The sequence below is a fragment of the Phocoena sinus genome, chromosome 12, assembly GCF_008692025.1.
Source record: "Phocoena sinus isolate mPhoSin1 chromosome 12, mPhoSin1.pri, whole genome shotgun sequence".
Taxonomy (NCBI): Eukaryota; Metazoa; Chordata; class Mammalia; order Artiodactyla; family Phocoenidae; genus Phocoena; species Phocoena sinus.
In genome coordinates, this window is record NC_045774.1 from 53,729,924 (window position 1) to 53,745,366 (window position 15,443).

Here is a 15,443-nt window from a genome sequence, read left to right on the forward strand (position 1 = left end):
TCATATCATATCTGGGATGCTGTCTCTCCATCTTGCTTTGTCTATCTCATTTTCTTTTCCTCTCTGTTCTTTCCTAATCCCCTATCTCCACTTTTATAGCCAAGAATTTTGAACAGGCACATTTTTGTATTGCATGTTGTATTTGCTGAAAGGTATTAAGTTCTAAATTTAAAACAGATGAATAGATCATCTTTCTTTGCTTAAATGAAACAAGTTCATTTTACATGTAGGGGCCACACCTGATTTTTCTCCTAATAACAGAATAGGAAAAAAGATTTCTCTCTCCTGATTTGGAAACACACCTAACTTGGGAACCTCATTAGAAATGGTATAAATAAGTTCCATAAGCTGAAGTGGAAAAATACTCCAGATTCATTCTTCACCTAAGGTTTTTTTTTTGGGGGGGGGGGCGGGGTACGCGGGCCTCTCACTGTTGTGGCCCCTCCCATTGCGGAACACAGGCTCCGGATGTGCAGGCTCAGCGGCCGTGGCTCACGGGCCCAGCCGCTCCGCAGCATGTGGGATCTTCCTGGACCGGGGCACGAACCTGTGTCCCCTGCATCGGCAGGCGGACTCTCAACCACTGCGCCACCAGGGAAGCCCACCAGATTCATTCTTGATCCACGTTCTCCATCCAATTTTATCTGGATTTAATTCAGCCCTCTCCTCTCATTCTGGTATTTAATTCAGTTAGGCATTAAGTTGAGAAGGGGAGGAGGGAGTGGAGACTTCACAGCTGTAATTCCAGACACCTCACATAACCTTTTAACCACATGGCTATATTGAGAGAAGAGTATTAGAAGGGAACAGCTACAGTTCCTAAAAAGATCAGATCTGTGAATTTAGTAAGAACCACAGGCCCAGCAATGGCCTCTGAGCCAAATCTGCAGTTGTGGATGGTTTGAAAACAGGAGAAAACTACAGAGAAAGCCCTTTCAGTAGATAGACAATTACGTTCATCTGTCCACAGGGTATGGCCAGCACTCCCCCAGGGCAGCTTCATTCTTAATTCCTGAGTTAGTTGTGAGGCTCCTACATCTTCATTTGGGTTCTTAATTAGAACTAAAGAATCTTAGAATTCTTTGAGGGCTTCCCTGGTGGCAGCAGTGGTTGAGAGTCCGCCTGCCGATGCAGGGGACACTGGTTCGTGCCCCGGTTCGGGAAGATCCCACATGCCGCGGAGCGGCTGGGCCCGTGAGCCATGGCCGCTGAGCCTGCGCGTTCGGAGCCTGTGCTCCATGATGGGAGAGGCCACAGCAGTGAGAGGCCTGCGTACCGCAAAAAAAAAAAAAAAAAAAAAGAATTCTTTGAAATCACCTGATCCAATTCTCTCCTGTTGTAGATTAAAAACAGTGATGATGTAAGGACTCATTCAAAGCCAGCGAAACAGCGGCAGGGCCAAAAAGAGAACCTCACTCTTATTCCAGGTGCTATTTCACGCTGCATGATGCTTTGCATCTAGGAATATACACGAACTTCCATTGAGTCACATTGGAAAACGTAATATAAATCTTCGGGGGAAAGCAGTCGTAAATGACTGCACTCCACCAATCAGTCAGGGTAATTAGCTACTTACCTGGAAACCAGAAGTCAAATTAAAGGATGGCTCATCGGGGCAAGCACACGAGGTATCAGGCTTTAAGGGGTGCTAGCTAACAAGACGGCACTCTTGGTGTGTATCAGAGAAATAGACTTCCCCCGGGGCAGATGCAGCCCCTTGCTGGCGGACCTTTATGAGATGATAAAGACAGCCCTTCCTCCGGGTGAATGCAGCCTGTGTACGCAGAGTGGCAAGTGGAGGGTGAGGTGGATTTCAGTCTACACTTACCCCATTGACTAAGCATCCTTGTGCATTTACCAGAAATCACCTCTGGTTGGTGGGGAGGAATACTTTGACAAGAACTTGGAGTGGGGTTGAAATAGCCAAGCAGCAGTAAATGATCACTAGCCTGCCTCCCTAGGAGGGTGACTCTGGTTAACTGAGTGGGTTGCAAAGTTTGAGGTCAGGCACTAGAAAAGGGGCTGCCGGCTTCCCTGGAGGTCTTTCTGTATCTCTGCTAGTGCCCGTCCCCAAAAGGCCTTGTGCTGCGGGAATGAGTTCTAGGTTAGAGCATGAGTTGTCACAGTGTGAATTCTGTAATTCCCCTGCAAATGGTGTGCAGTGACGGGTGTCAAACGGCACTCTGAGATTTATTCTGGAGGTAGCACTTCCATTTCTGAGATGGCCCAAATACTTCCCTTCTCTCCATTTTCTATGGTCAAGGTAGAGCAGGGACTTTGCAGTCAAGTGACGGATTTGAATTTGAATCTTGGCTCTGTCTTAGCTGTGTGATGACATCGGACAATTTCCTTTAAAGCTACTGAGATTCCTTTTCCTCATCTGCAAAATGTCTTTGTTAGGAGGATGAAAGCAGACAACACATATCAAGTACATGGCAAATGTAGGTAGTGTACGATCAGCCAGGCCAGCAGGGGGCGGGATAGGGCTATCCAGTCTTCCTCTCCTTGCCACCTCACTGCAGGTGCAGACTATCTATTGCTGGCAGCTCACTGCACTGCCTGGGCCACGTACAAACCTTTGGCTTTCAGGGACCAGAGGAGCTGGGCACCAGGATAACTGCCTGGAGGGAAACAGAGGATGTTACTTGAGTTGTGATTTGTCCTTTGGGTACCACAATTCCTATAATTTCTACCTCAGGTCCTGATAAAATGAAGTCCTAGGGAAGTTCCACCTATTAACAGGTGTGCGTTAGACCACAGAATGCTACTTATTTGTGAAGAGGGAGACCATCAGAGTGGTTAAGAATGAGTGTTGGCATCAGAGCAATCTGGGAATTTTGAATCTTTTTTTTTTTTTTTCCCATTATTTGTGAAGTCCCGGGCTAAAGACAGCCCGTTTTCCTCAATTGCAAAATTGGGATATTATTAGTTCTTATCTCATAAAGTTTAAATAAGGTAATTTCCTGGCATATCAGAAGCAGTTAATAAGCATTAACTATTGTTGTTGTTGTTGTTAGGGAATCTGCTGGGACAGGTGTTCCTAGGTTGCCCTCAAAAAACAACCACAAGCGGCAGAAGCATAAGGTAATGCCTGGTGGCCCCTGGGCCAGGTGACAGGCAGGCAAGGCAGGAGGTGATGACTGGGCTGCAGAGTGCTAAGCCTCTGTGTTTGTTTGCACAAAGTTGGCATCAGTAGCGTGAGCTCTACCAGAACTGAGGACTCTCAGGTTGCCCAAGGAGGATGGGTCCGGAAACAGATGCAAAACATGATTATCAAACATCCCACCACTAACAGAAACGCTGAACTGTGGGTGAGGCACGGAATTGGGATGGTAATAAAAATGAAACAGAAGACACAAGTTTACAATAGTTACCGTGCCCTCCTGGAATTCAGGACGTGAAGGACTTTCTGGTCACACCCATGCCCTCCTCCCAGGACTTTTAAGAAGCCAGGAGTACAAAACACATTGGGCACACACCATAGCTCTGATAACTGGGGCTATAAAGCTTCTTCCTGATGGTCCGGAAAGCAAGGCCAGAACACGTTATCACTAGCCCGAGGACGAATAAATATAACTATTAAAATTTCATGGGTTTGAGGTCAAGCATCTAATACACCCCCGCACCCCCCCCCCCATAAAAGATGCTCAATAAACAAACACACTGGCAGAAAAGAGATGCCGATAAAGGAACCGGCAGGATGAAGAAAAGACCCTAGATGATTTCCAGTCCTCCCACCTTGGTCCCCTCTCAACTGGTAAATCTCAAGGGCTCATCCATTGTCTTACTCACACCTCATCGCACCTAAATAATCCAGCTGCCCAACCACACAGCGTCCACAAGGGGGGTTGAGAAAAGAGGTGTGTTTCCTTTATGGTCTTCATGATCCATTATTCCTTCCTTCCCAAGTCTAGGGTCACAGGCAGTGTAAATTAGGTCACCTCAAGCCCTTCGCTCTCAAGGCTGAGGAGAGGCCCGGTCTCTCCTCGCCGCCCCTACCCAGTCCGGAAACAGGAAGATGGGGGAATCAATACGCAAACCCTGCGGTTCATTCTGCTCGAGGGAGGCCCTGCGAGCGCGGCAATGGCGAAGCGGCCAGCGAGGGGACTTCGGGGAGGGCGGGAGGGGGCAGGAGGCGTGGTGGCCCCCGCCGGCGTGACCGCACGTGTGCCCGGCGCGGTGGCCGGGGCCGGCGTGTGGCCGGCTCCGTGGCATTGTGGGTGTGGCGGGGATGCCTGGGGCGGTGGTCCCTGCGTGGGTGCGCCACGCGCCGGGAACAGTAGTCCTTGGGCCCGGGCGGCGCGGGCGCGGCCGGCGCTCCAGCAGAGGGAGCTGTGCGCCCGGCCTGGCTCACGCACGGCGCCGCCCCCTTCCTCTTGTCGCTGCCGCTGGGCCCGCCCGCCGGGGAGGGGCTGCCGGCCTCGCCGACAGCTCCTTCCTGCTTCCCGCAAGTCCTCGCCGCCGCGCCGCAGGTCCAGTCGTGAGTCCCGGCTAAGAGCTGCACGCCGCCGCCGCCGCCGCCGCCGCCGCCGCCGCCGCCCGGCCTGCGCCCCCGCCTCTCCCCGCGGCCCGCCCGGCCACCTCGCGACCGCTCCGGAGCCCGCGCCGCCCCCGCGCCCCCGGCCATGCTGTCCTTCCAGTACCCCGACGTGTACCGCGATGAGACCGCCGTGAGTACCCCCGCCGCCCCCTGCCCTCCCCTCCTGCCCTCCCCTCCCCCTCGGCCTTTGTTTGCAAGGCCGGGCGGGGGGCGCCGGGCTCCTCCCTAGCCGAGGGGGCCCTGGTGGCGGCCACCCTCCGCCTGCTGGCGGCGGAGTCGGTGGTCAGCCGCCGCTGGGCCGCTTCCTAAGGAGATCAGCGGGGTCAAGGGCAGACGCCCAGGTGGTAATGGGCATCTTAAGGGAGTGGGGAGACAGAACGTGTCACTGCTTTTTGACCGGAGGAGGCTCTGGCTTAAATATGGTGGTAGGAAAAAGTGTGTATGCGTGTAGGTGATGTCCAATTATAAAACAAAAGCAAACTTTTTCAACTCACAAATTAAAAATACTTAGAGTTGAAGTTCATTCATTCGATTTTAAAACGTGTATCGAGCGCTTCCCCTGCCCTTGGCCGAGCGCTGGGCGACGGGCGCTGGGGATGCAGGGCCGGGCCGAGGTAGAGTCCTGGGGAAGGTGGAGCAGGGCCCCGAGCTGTGGCAGTGTTGATCCGAGTGTTCCTAAACTAGAACAGGAGTTGGTGGGGGCGAGACGAGGTCTTCGAAGGGGAGAGGATGGCCTTTTAAAGAATGAAGTTTTGCCTAGTGCAGGGGTTAGCCACCGTTTCCTTCAGCTGTAGATGACCTCAGGGTCACTGTTGAGGTCCCCAGGGTGGAATTCTGGGCAAACACTTTTTGTGTGTGTAAAAATTAGTTTGGCATTTTAAGAACTGGAGTAAATCCAAGTGTTGTGGGCATGATTCTGGTAGGAATAGCCAAATTCTTCAGATTACTTAAAATGGAATCCAAATAAAAAAGATTTTTGTATGATACAGTTCTAGGTTTTTTTCTGTTTGCTTTGACCCGATTTATGCCAGAAAGTCTGTACTTTAAAGCAGTCTCATTTGGGGATAAAGGGTACTGGGGCTTTAGAGTAAAGGACGTATTGTTTTAAATTAAGATTCCCAAGTGACACTGATGCATCCATGGTTTCTTTGACCTGTGGTCATCTGGTAACCATGTTTTCTCAGCCGGTTCAGCTGCTTGCTTATTAAATTTACTCTGACGCCCAAGAAGCTCTGTCCCTGTGGTTCAGAGAGTTGTTTCCTTTGTGTCTGGGAGTAAAGTGATCCAGCCAGAATGGAAAAGAGGAGAGACCAAGTAAGAAGAACTGAGCGCTAGTTCTGGTTCCGTCACTCACTCGCTGGATGCTCTTTGGCAGATCACTTACCTGTTACAGGCCTTATCTCCCATATATGAACTATTAGGGCCGGCTTGGCTGATCACAGAGCTTACTTGCTGCTGTAGTAAGAATATCATCATTCATTCATTCATTCACACGATGGTCCAGCCCTGCAGTGTAACGGACTTTAGTAATAGGAAGACATGAATATCTCAGTTTGGTTCTTGAGAATCCTTGAGTTTTCAGGAGAGATTAAAATTATAAAGAACTATTATGTGGCTTGATAAGCGCTGTTTTAGATTTGTTTTGTTTTATTTTTAAAGGTGGGGTTGCTTCTTGCTTAGTTTTTTCCCTTTTCGGGTTACCAGAATCCTACAGTTCACTTCTCTGTGTTTTACAGTTCTGGAAAGGGTTAAGTGAGGATTTTTTGAAGACATCAGAAAGCTTCTGAACAATTAACTTGAAAGAGTATACCGTGGATTTTAATACTCTCCGGTTCCTTTTCATCAAAGCACTCATGATCGATCTCAAGGCCAAGGAAATGTGGTTCTGGTCCAGCCTGGACCCTGCTCTGCGGATCCCAGTGTATTTATCCCAGCCCTGATAGCCTGCATGGAGTATCTTTTTCCTGTGACAGAGTCCTGATTACTAACCCTAGGCTTGACTTATGCATTTGCTCAAATTGTAGTCTTGATTTCTAGGATGGGTTCGTTTCTCTCCGGCAGGTGCTAGAGATTGCTGTAGCTCTCTGTCTCTCTCCCTTGAGCATCTTCCAGCTACGTACTGCACAGTCTCCTGCTGAACTGTGGGGTTGGAGCATGCAACCCTTTGTGGTGGATTTCTGCTTTAGGGAGCAGAGTTTTGGAAACCTTGCCATTCCACTGTAATGCCGTTGCCCATCCCCCCCCCGGAGAGTGTTGCCCTCAGGGAATTCGGGCCTGCTACAGCAGTTAGGAGAATGTATAGGGTGAGTGGAGAACACAGAGGAGGATGAGATTAATTTCCATCAGTAGGAAGAGACAGTATGTGAATTGAGCCTGGAAGTTGGCCAGTTGGTTAAGTAAGGTAGAAAGGACATTTCTGGCGTGTGACTTAAAGTCATCGTTATGTAGGGCTGTACAGTCATGGAATTGCATTTGTTTTAGGATGGCAGGAAGGCCAGAATATCCGTGGGTGGATGAGCTTGGAAGGGGGCTGGAAAGGGAAAAAAAAGAAAATGGGGCCAGGTTTGATGGGCTCTGCGTGCTGTGTGTACAAGCCTGCACTTCATCCTGAAGGCAGCAGGTGAGCTGTTGAACAATACAAGTGAAATGTCGAACAGTAACAGTGTCTTATCAGGACTCTATTTTTAAAGCCTCTCGGGAAAATAAGGCAGGGTTTGCAAACTTAAATCAGATGGGAGAATCAGATACTGCACAACTTGAGTTCAGGGGATGTAGCTATGAGATCACCCCATTTGTAGGGTATCATCTTGTAAAAGAAAAATGTAGGGAGTGGGCGGGATGGAGGGAGGGCACTTGGCTCCTGGGATTCTCCTGGAGAGAATCAGTTTCTTGTCCTGGTTAAAAATGTCTGCTTGATAACTAACTTCAGTCTGCTTTAGATGGCGATGGGGCTGTTTGCTCAGAGGTAAACACCATTCAGGAGGCAGTCCAGTGTAGGATACACTGGGTTCTGAGTCAAGGTCCAGCTGTGCACCTGCCAGTTCAGAACTGGCCTGCTTCATTAGCCAAAGGTTGAGTCCACAGGCTCTGAGGTCGGCTCAGGGTGGGTCACAGTCCTCCCTCCCACTTATTAACAGTCTGACCCTTGTCAATTGCTTTAATTCTCTCCAGCTTCAGTTTCCTCATCTGGAAAAATGAGTTGGTTAATAACCTCCCAGTGAGGAGCAAATCAGATAACGTGGCTATGGCGCAGTGTTTAGCTCACGGTAAATCTGTGGCCTTCCGGTCTCTGTGAATTGCATTCTGTAGTCTGGAAAATAGGAATATCATCAGCTCTCTTACAGGGTTGCTTTAAAGCATCAGGTACAACAATATGGATATTCAGCAAATGTTCATTGCTTTGGGTCTAGCACTTGGCAACACCTTCACTTAGCCATAATACTAAGATGACTTGCAGTTCATCTTCTCCCCTTCTTTATGAAAAGTTAAGTCTTTGGATATGTCTGAGTTCTAACAGCATCATAATCGAGGAACATTTTTTAAGTGTCCGGTCTGTCCCCTCCAAGGAATATTTGGGGAAAAGCTGTTGGCAGCTTGTTTGGAGTCACAGCGCTGATTCTGAACTCGGTATGGCCCTGGGCGTGTGGTATGGCCCTGGGCGTGTTGCCATCTTGTGCCTGACATCGCTCCTAAAAATACTGGATTGGAAGATCTTTCACAACTTTAAATTTTTTTGATTCCTTATTGACAGAGAAAAAGATGGTTGTTACTGTAAGCATATTTTGTAACCATTCCAAGGTGTGTAAAATGTAAGACACTTGCTGATGAGAAGAAAAGACAGAAAGCTTTTCTTCAGCGATGATAATCAGCTAAAATTTAGAGAGGCTTTTGGTAAGGATTGAAAATTGGTAATTTTAGGAAGACTCATCTGGAAGGCTTTCATCTGATTTTGTCAGTTGCACTTGTCAGTCATTGTTTGCTGAGAACAGTTCCTGTGTTCCACCCGAACTGCCCGTTCTTCCAGGTGTGCATTTCCCCAGGTGCTCTCCTCTGGCACCAGATGAGGACAGATGCTGACCCCTTGCAGAAAGCCTGAGGTTTGAGGCTTGGGGGACATTCTTCTCAGTTGGCCAGCAGCCACGCTGAAACTTTGACCAGCAGTAGAAACAGCAGGTTTTCCTTTTCCAGGAGAGTGTTCTCTTTCCTTCGGAAATAGCCCTTACATTTTGGTATTATAGAACAAAACAAGGAGACAGATGCAAAACTCATTGGAGGCACTGGTAGTCTTCTGGACAACCTCATATAAGAAGCCTTAGCCGGAATGTTAATGAGTTGTTGAGAGAGACTTGACTGGAAAGACGTTGTCCATGTGGTTTCATTTGATTAGATTAATCACGTGAGTATGAAATGGAGAGGTTCTGCAGTGACATTTACCTGTGGATGGTTTCTTTAGGCGTCATCACCTGGGGAGTGGCGACTCCCTGTCCTTCTTCTGGTCTCCTTCCATCTCTGAGGGCAGGCCCAGGAATTTGGTTTTTCAGAAGCTCCCACGTGGTTCTGAAGATCAGCTCCTGTGAGCGCTCCTGGAAGTGTCCCCTCAGTCAGGCCCTTCTTGCACTCGGCAATTTTATTCATCAAATATCAGGGTAGTCCCAATGCGTGAGGCCTTTGTGCCTCCTTTTCTGCACAGTGAAAGAAAGCATTTCATAACAGTGCACTAAACGGAAGAAAAGCTTCAGTTTTAGAAACGTTCTTTTATGGCATGTAAGTCAGCTTTCTCAGCTGACGTCACTTAGTATCATTGCACATTAGTTAACTTGCTTTTTGGCAGTTCAGACTTAAAGGCACAACGGATCATATCGTACATTGTAGGGAGATTTTCTAATCATCGGTCAGCTTAGCAAGAATAGGGCAATGCACTCGTGTGTGGTGGCTCCCTCCCAAGCGTGCCCTTCCGGCATCCCCACTGCATTGTGTAATTCTGTGCTTTGCTACGACAACACGTTTTCAAGTTTCTTTAGCACAGCGGCAGGCCTTTGTTTTGTGTTGTACAGATGGAGCGGTTCCTATTCTGACCTTTCATCTTTCTTCCCTCTCTAGCTAAAACGCTCTTTTCATGAAGGGTGGCTTGACACCTTTGAGAACCTGCCAGCTTTGGTTCATGTGGTAATTTGGGCAGACACGTTGCCAGTGAGCCAATTGGGCTGTTTCTGACTGCCCCTTTCCTGTCTCTGCACCACATTCAGAAAGTAGTAACTTAATTGGGATTAGACACTAGTTATCTAACACCATATTTTGTCTTTTGCAGGTACAGGATTATCATGGGCATAAAATCTGTGACCCTTACGCTTGGCTTGAAGACCCAGACAGCGAGCAGACAAAGGTAAATTAGGGTTTATCATTAAAGATAAGGCGGGGAAGGGTAAGCTGTGACAAAGCGAGAGAGAGGCATGGACATATATACACTACGAAACGTAAGGTAGATAGCTAGTGGGAAGCAGCTGCATAGCATAGCAAGATCAGCTGGGTGCTTTGTGACCGCCTAGAGGGGTGGGATAGGGAGGGTGGGAGGGAGGGAGACGCAAGAGGGAAGAGATGTGGGAACATATGTATATGTATAACTGATTCACTTTGTTAGAAAGCAGAAACTAACACACCATTGTAAAGCAATTATACTCCAATAAAGATGTAAAAAACAATAATAATAAACATAAGGCGGCCTTTGTAGCTCAGACCAAACCCTAGACATCAATAACCGTGGCGTTTCCCTTCTGGTATCATCCTGTGTTGTCTGCAGTGAGAGGGTGAATAGACATGTTGGTACTACCACTTTTCTGTGAAATGATTCATGGGAAAGAGGTGAAAGCATTTTTAGTCCCATAGAAGATCATGTAACTGTTTTGAATAATGTTCATGGTTTATAGGGACACTAATGAACCAACTATTTGAAATGAAAATATTTGAAAGAAGGAAAACAGAATTTTACCAAAGGAAAATGAAAACCTACAGAAAAATTATGTGAAGGAAAAAATTGCCTAATACATTTTCTCCAAAGGAAAGAAAATCGTATATATTTAAGAAGTACCAGGTCCTGAAAACTGAATGCTGGTCATATAGCTTACTTATTGGTTTTAATGCAACAACAATAAAATTATAAGAGAACTAAATTCTAAGCATCTTCTTATATTTTATAAGGGGGTGGGGGGAGAATTTTCTACTCTGTGTAAAAATATGAAGCTTTCCTATTCTTTTGGAGAAACGTAGTATTTTGAGCTGAAGTCTCATTTCGTTAACGAAGCTTACCTCTAAGTGCCATGTCCCATGGATATTTTTTCCTCCTTGGAGAGCCCAAGACTTGTCATTTGAGATTCATTATTTACATATACTCTATGTGGTTAAGTTTGCTTGGTTGAGGGAATAGTGTTTCTCCAGTCCACTCTGAGTTCCTTGACTCTCTTATTTATAGCCATGCTAACTCAGTATGTAAAAATATGTATACAATTTCTAATGTGCTCAGCATTCCAGAAGTTTATTTGAGCTTCTTTAGAATCCCAGAGTACATTTCCCATTAAAAAAAAAAATGTTAATGCATGCTGAGTAGTTCTCTAGGCCAGCTTCTAAAAGCCTATGTCTTAGCTGCTCTTATATCTTGTGGTCCCTTGCCACCGTATATACCAGTGTTCTCTGGAGAACTGAACTCAGATTTCCAAGGCAATTCAGAATTTCCAGGAAGGCATTCCCTTCTGATGTGGACCTGGCTAGTGGAATCGGGATTCTCTCCTTGCCCATCCCCCATCCCCAACCCTTTCACACTCCCTGCTCAGTGGGGTTGCAGACTCTACCACCTTCATGTCCTTAGGGAAAAGCTTCACCAGGAACGGAGTGGAGGGAAGGGCTTAGCCAGGCATGATGATACATGGAAGAGGAGAAAGTAGAGGCAGGAATCAAGTCTTTCTTCATTTCCGAAGCCCTGGCCTGCCTGCTTTCCTTTCTGCTGCTCTCAGCTGTTCTTCGTGGCTAGCATTTTTCTCCTCCTCTGCCCACTGCAGAAACTCTTAAAACTTCTTCCCTGTCCTTTCCCTTGAAGTAAGCACACCACCATTTTGAGATTTTCTAATGGTTTTTACTTCTGTCTGTACTCCCTCATTCTCACCCTTTCCTGATTCCCTTCAAGAAAGACAGAGGTCTCATGGGTGAGAATGATTGGTATTTGGGTTTTCATTTTCCTTTGGTGAAGCAGTGGGTTATAGAGGTTGATGGGTAGCCATCCCCAGGTGAGAAACAAATGGGTCACTTGAGGGGCAGGCAAAGGCTCCAGCTCCGCAGGTAGGCTAAGCGGAGCAGGGAGCAGGTGTGGGCCGCCTCCTCGCCTCCACTCTGCCACAGATGACCTTGACCGTCCAGCTTTGGGCTGAGCTGAGACAGGGATTGAGCCTGGGAATGGAGAGTCACAGGCAGCTTCACAGCCTGTAATGGGGGGAAGGAGACGAACTTCCTGTGCATCGCTGGAAAACTGTCCCCGAGGACTGTCTCTATGACAGTTACTTTGTCTGAGGTATTGGGTACAACCTGGATTCCTTCAGCCTTTGATGGTGATTGAGTGATGCAGCTGTGTTGGAACGACTCAGTTTTTGTTTACGTGTTAATGGATGCATACTTTGCTGTTCCTTAATTGATGATGGCTGGTCCTGTGGTTGACGAGCCACTTACTAGTAGATGAAACTTTGCTAATTGGTGATCTTGCAGTCAATACTGGATAGACGCTAATGACACTGACGTATACACTTATTTTTGTGGTATACATTGATTGGTTGTTTACTATGTACAGGGCACTTCACTGGTAGTTTTGCATACCCTATCCCATTCAGTTCTCAAACTCTGACATAGGCCTTTTTATTTTTCCCATTTCACAGATGAAGAAATTGAGTTAGAGTGATTAAGTAACATGTCCAAGTTCACGTAGCTAGTAAGAGTGGAACCCAAGCAGTCCAGTGGAACCCAGGCAGTCCACATTAAAGAAATGATAAAAGATCAAAGACTCTGGGTGTAATAGCTTTGGAAATGCAAGCTATAGGGATATATTCATGTCTGTGCTTGCTGTGGGACTCTCTATGTCCTCCTGCAGGTACCCTTGGCTTCCCCCCACCCCCCCCCCCAACACTGACCTTTTCAGACGGTGTACCTCAGGTGTCAGAGGGCTTTGCAGCTCGTGCCTTCCCCCTGCATTCTCCATACACACCTTGCCCAGTCCCCCCATAAACAGCTTCGTTATTGACGCGAGCTAGTTGTCATCTGAGATCTGATGAGTGAAATTTCGGTCTCAGACTGAAAAGACAGAGTGTGTTTTTCTAACGCTCAGAAGAGCAGCAGGAACATTTTCTACTCACAGTGAGAGGCACGTACACACAGGTGTATTAGACATACCTTGGTGTAAAGGAAAATCTTCACGTAACCTCTAAATCAAAGAAAAACTGCTTGTTACATTTTCAATAAAAAACCAGCCCGGAAGTGAGGAACATTGATAGCTCATTTATACTAAGATCTGAAATGCTGTCGTTAAGTCTTTGATTTAATCTAGTATTTAATGTAGGTTATCCAACTCTGAGAGTTCCTGGCATTTGAGGCTTTATACTTTATAAAAGAATCTCAGAGCAGACTTGTAACTTAGAAAATTCTCAAAGACAGTGGTGGTGGGGACTTGAATCTGGGTGAATTCTTTCAAGCTGTGAAGGCCCACGTAACCCTATTTTATAGCAAATGTTCCAGTTTGTAGAAGATCCTACACAACTCAGTTGTTTCTTTGAGGTCAATTCAGCCTTTGTAAAGAGGAAACAGTGTTTTTAGCACTGCCCAATAGATGATATAATGTAAGCCACGTAGATAATTCAAAGTTTTCTAGTAGCCACATTACGTAAAAAGAAACAGATGAAATTAATTGTAATAATTTAATCTAGTATACTCAAAACATTAACATCGCAACATGTAATGAATATAAAATACTGTTAAGATATTTTACATTCTTTTTTTTTAAAGTAAGGTTTCAAAATCCAGTGTATATTTTATACTTATAGCACATATCAGTTCAGACCAGCCACGTGATCAGTTGCTCATTTGCTACATGTGGCTAGTGGCTACCATTTTGGACAGTGAAGATAGGGACCAACCTTTCTTGTGAATATAGATGTAAACACTATAAATAATGTTAGCAGGTTAAAAAAAAAAAAGCAGAATTTGTCACAGGAATTCAAGAACAATTTAATATTATTACATTCATAGATTAAGTAAATCTATATTCTATAATTAACCTAGTTAATATTTTAAGAATTAAAGAAAATCCAAAGCTAAAAATAGAAATAACTTTAATAAGATAAATATTCAAAACAACCTAAGCGCTAGGCTGGAATATCTCTGTCACTACTATTTTTGTATGTTTGCAAAGCTTTGACCAGTGCGATAGAACGTGAACTGAAATTTGTACAGGCGAAAATAAAATTATCATTAATTATAGATTCTGTGATTATGTGTCTAGAAAACCTCAGGGAAACAACTGAAAACTTTTTAGAATTAATGCGTTCAAGTGACGTGAGTATGTACCAAAGAAACGTAAAATCAATAGCAATGATGAGAAATCAACCCATCTGATAGCAAAAAGCAAATACCTAAGGAAGAAGAGTTTTCAGGCCTACTGGGAGAGTAATAGTGTCACTTCAGAAATAGGGAGATCTAGAAAAGGGCCAGTTTGGGGCATTATTTTTTTTATTTTATTTTTTCAGTACGTGGGCCTCTCACTGTTGTGGCCTCTCCCATTGCGGAGCACAGGCTCCGGACGCGCAGGCTCAGTGGCCACGGCTCACGGGCCCAGCCGCTCCGCGCCATGTGGGATCTTCCCGGACCAAGGGCACGAACCCGCATCCCCTGCATCGGCAGGCGGACTCTCAACCACTGCGCCACCAGGGAAGCTCCTGGGGCATTATTTTTAATAGGGAAAAATTGGAAATCGCCATTTCCAACAATAGTTTAGTATTTAAGTCAAATCTGGTGGATCCGCTTAATGAAATAGTACATGCCTCTATTAAAATGTTGGGCTGTAAAGATTGCTTTCTAAGTGAAAAAGTGCTTAAGGTAGAATGTGAAGTGGGAGAAGGATGCAAGATTGTAGTGCTCCCAGTGATTACAACTTTATAAAGTATGTGTGTAATTCTAGGAGCATCTGTATGGAAATACAACCTAAACAGTAATAAGATAAAGGGAAGGCTCTGGGTTAAAAGCCCTTTAGACATCTCGTAAGTGTGATATACTCTTGAGGTGTCTGAACCATAGTGAAATCTCACTGGGGTAAATGGGACACCAGGGTAACCTTGGAAGTTTTCAGTGTGAGATGGCAGAGCGGGAGGTTTGCAGTCATTAAAAAGGATTTGAAGACAGATAGGCAGGTCCCAACAGGTGGTCAGTCCATACTTCCCATTCAGCAGGCTCTTCCCTGGTGGAGCAGTGGTTAAGAATCTGCCTGCCAGTGCAGGGGACACGGGTTTGAGCCCTGGTCCGGGAAGATCCCACGTGCCGCGGAGCAACTAAGACCATGCGCCACAACTACTGAGCCTGCGCTCTAGTGCCCACAAGCCACAACTACTGAAGCCCACACACCTAGACCCCGTGCTCAGCAACAAAGAGAAGCCATCACAATGAGAAGCCCGCGCACCGCAACTAGAGAAAGCCCGCGCATAGCAAGGAAGAGCCAACGCAGCCAAAAATAAACATAAATAAATCTATTTAAAAAAAAAAAAAAAAAAAAAAGCTTGTCCCTTTGCAGGTCATGGAAGGAAGTGTGTAGCAGCCTTGATGCACCCCGATATTTTGACACCGAGGTAACTTGAGCCTCCAGACTACTAATAACAAGACACCC

The 15,443-nt window shown here is 46.3% G+C and overlaps 1 protein-coding gene across 1 annotated transcript in view; it reads left to right on the top strand.

Annotated features, from left to right (window-relative positions):
• The first annotated feature begins 4,435 nt into the window (after nucleotides 1-4,435).
• The window catches only part of PREP (prolyl endopeptidase), a 138,891-nt gene continuing 127,883 nt past the window's right edge, over nucleotides 4,436-15,443 (top strand). Inside the window, exons 1-2 of the mRNA XM_032651355.1 lie at nucleotides 4,436-4,670; nucleotides 9,849-9,923. Coding sequence (XP_032507246.1) covers nucleotides 4,626-4,670; nucleotides 9,849-9,923 — 120 coding nt within the window. The 5' untranslated portion in view covers nucleotides 4,436-4,625. The remainder of the gene's footprint in view (nucleotides 4,671-9,848; nucleotides 9,924-15,443) is intronic.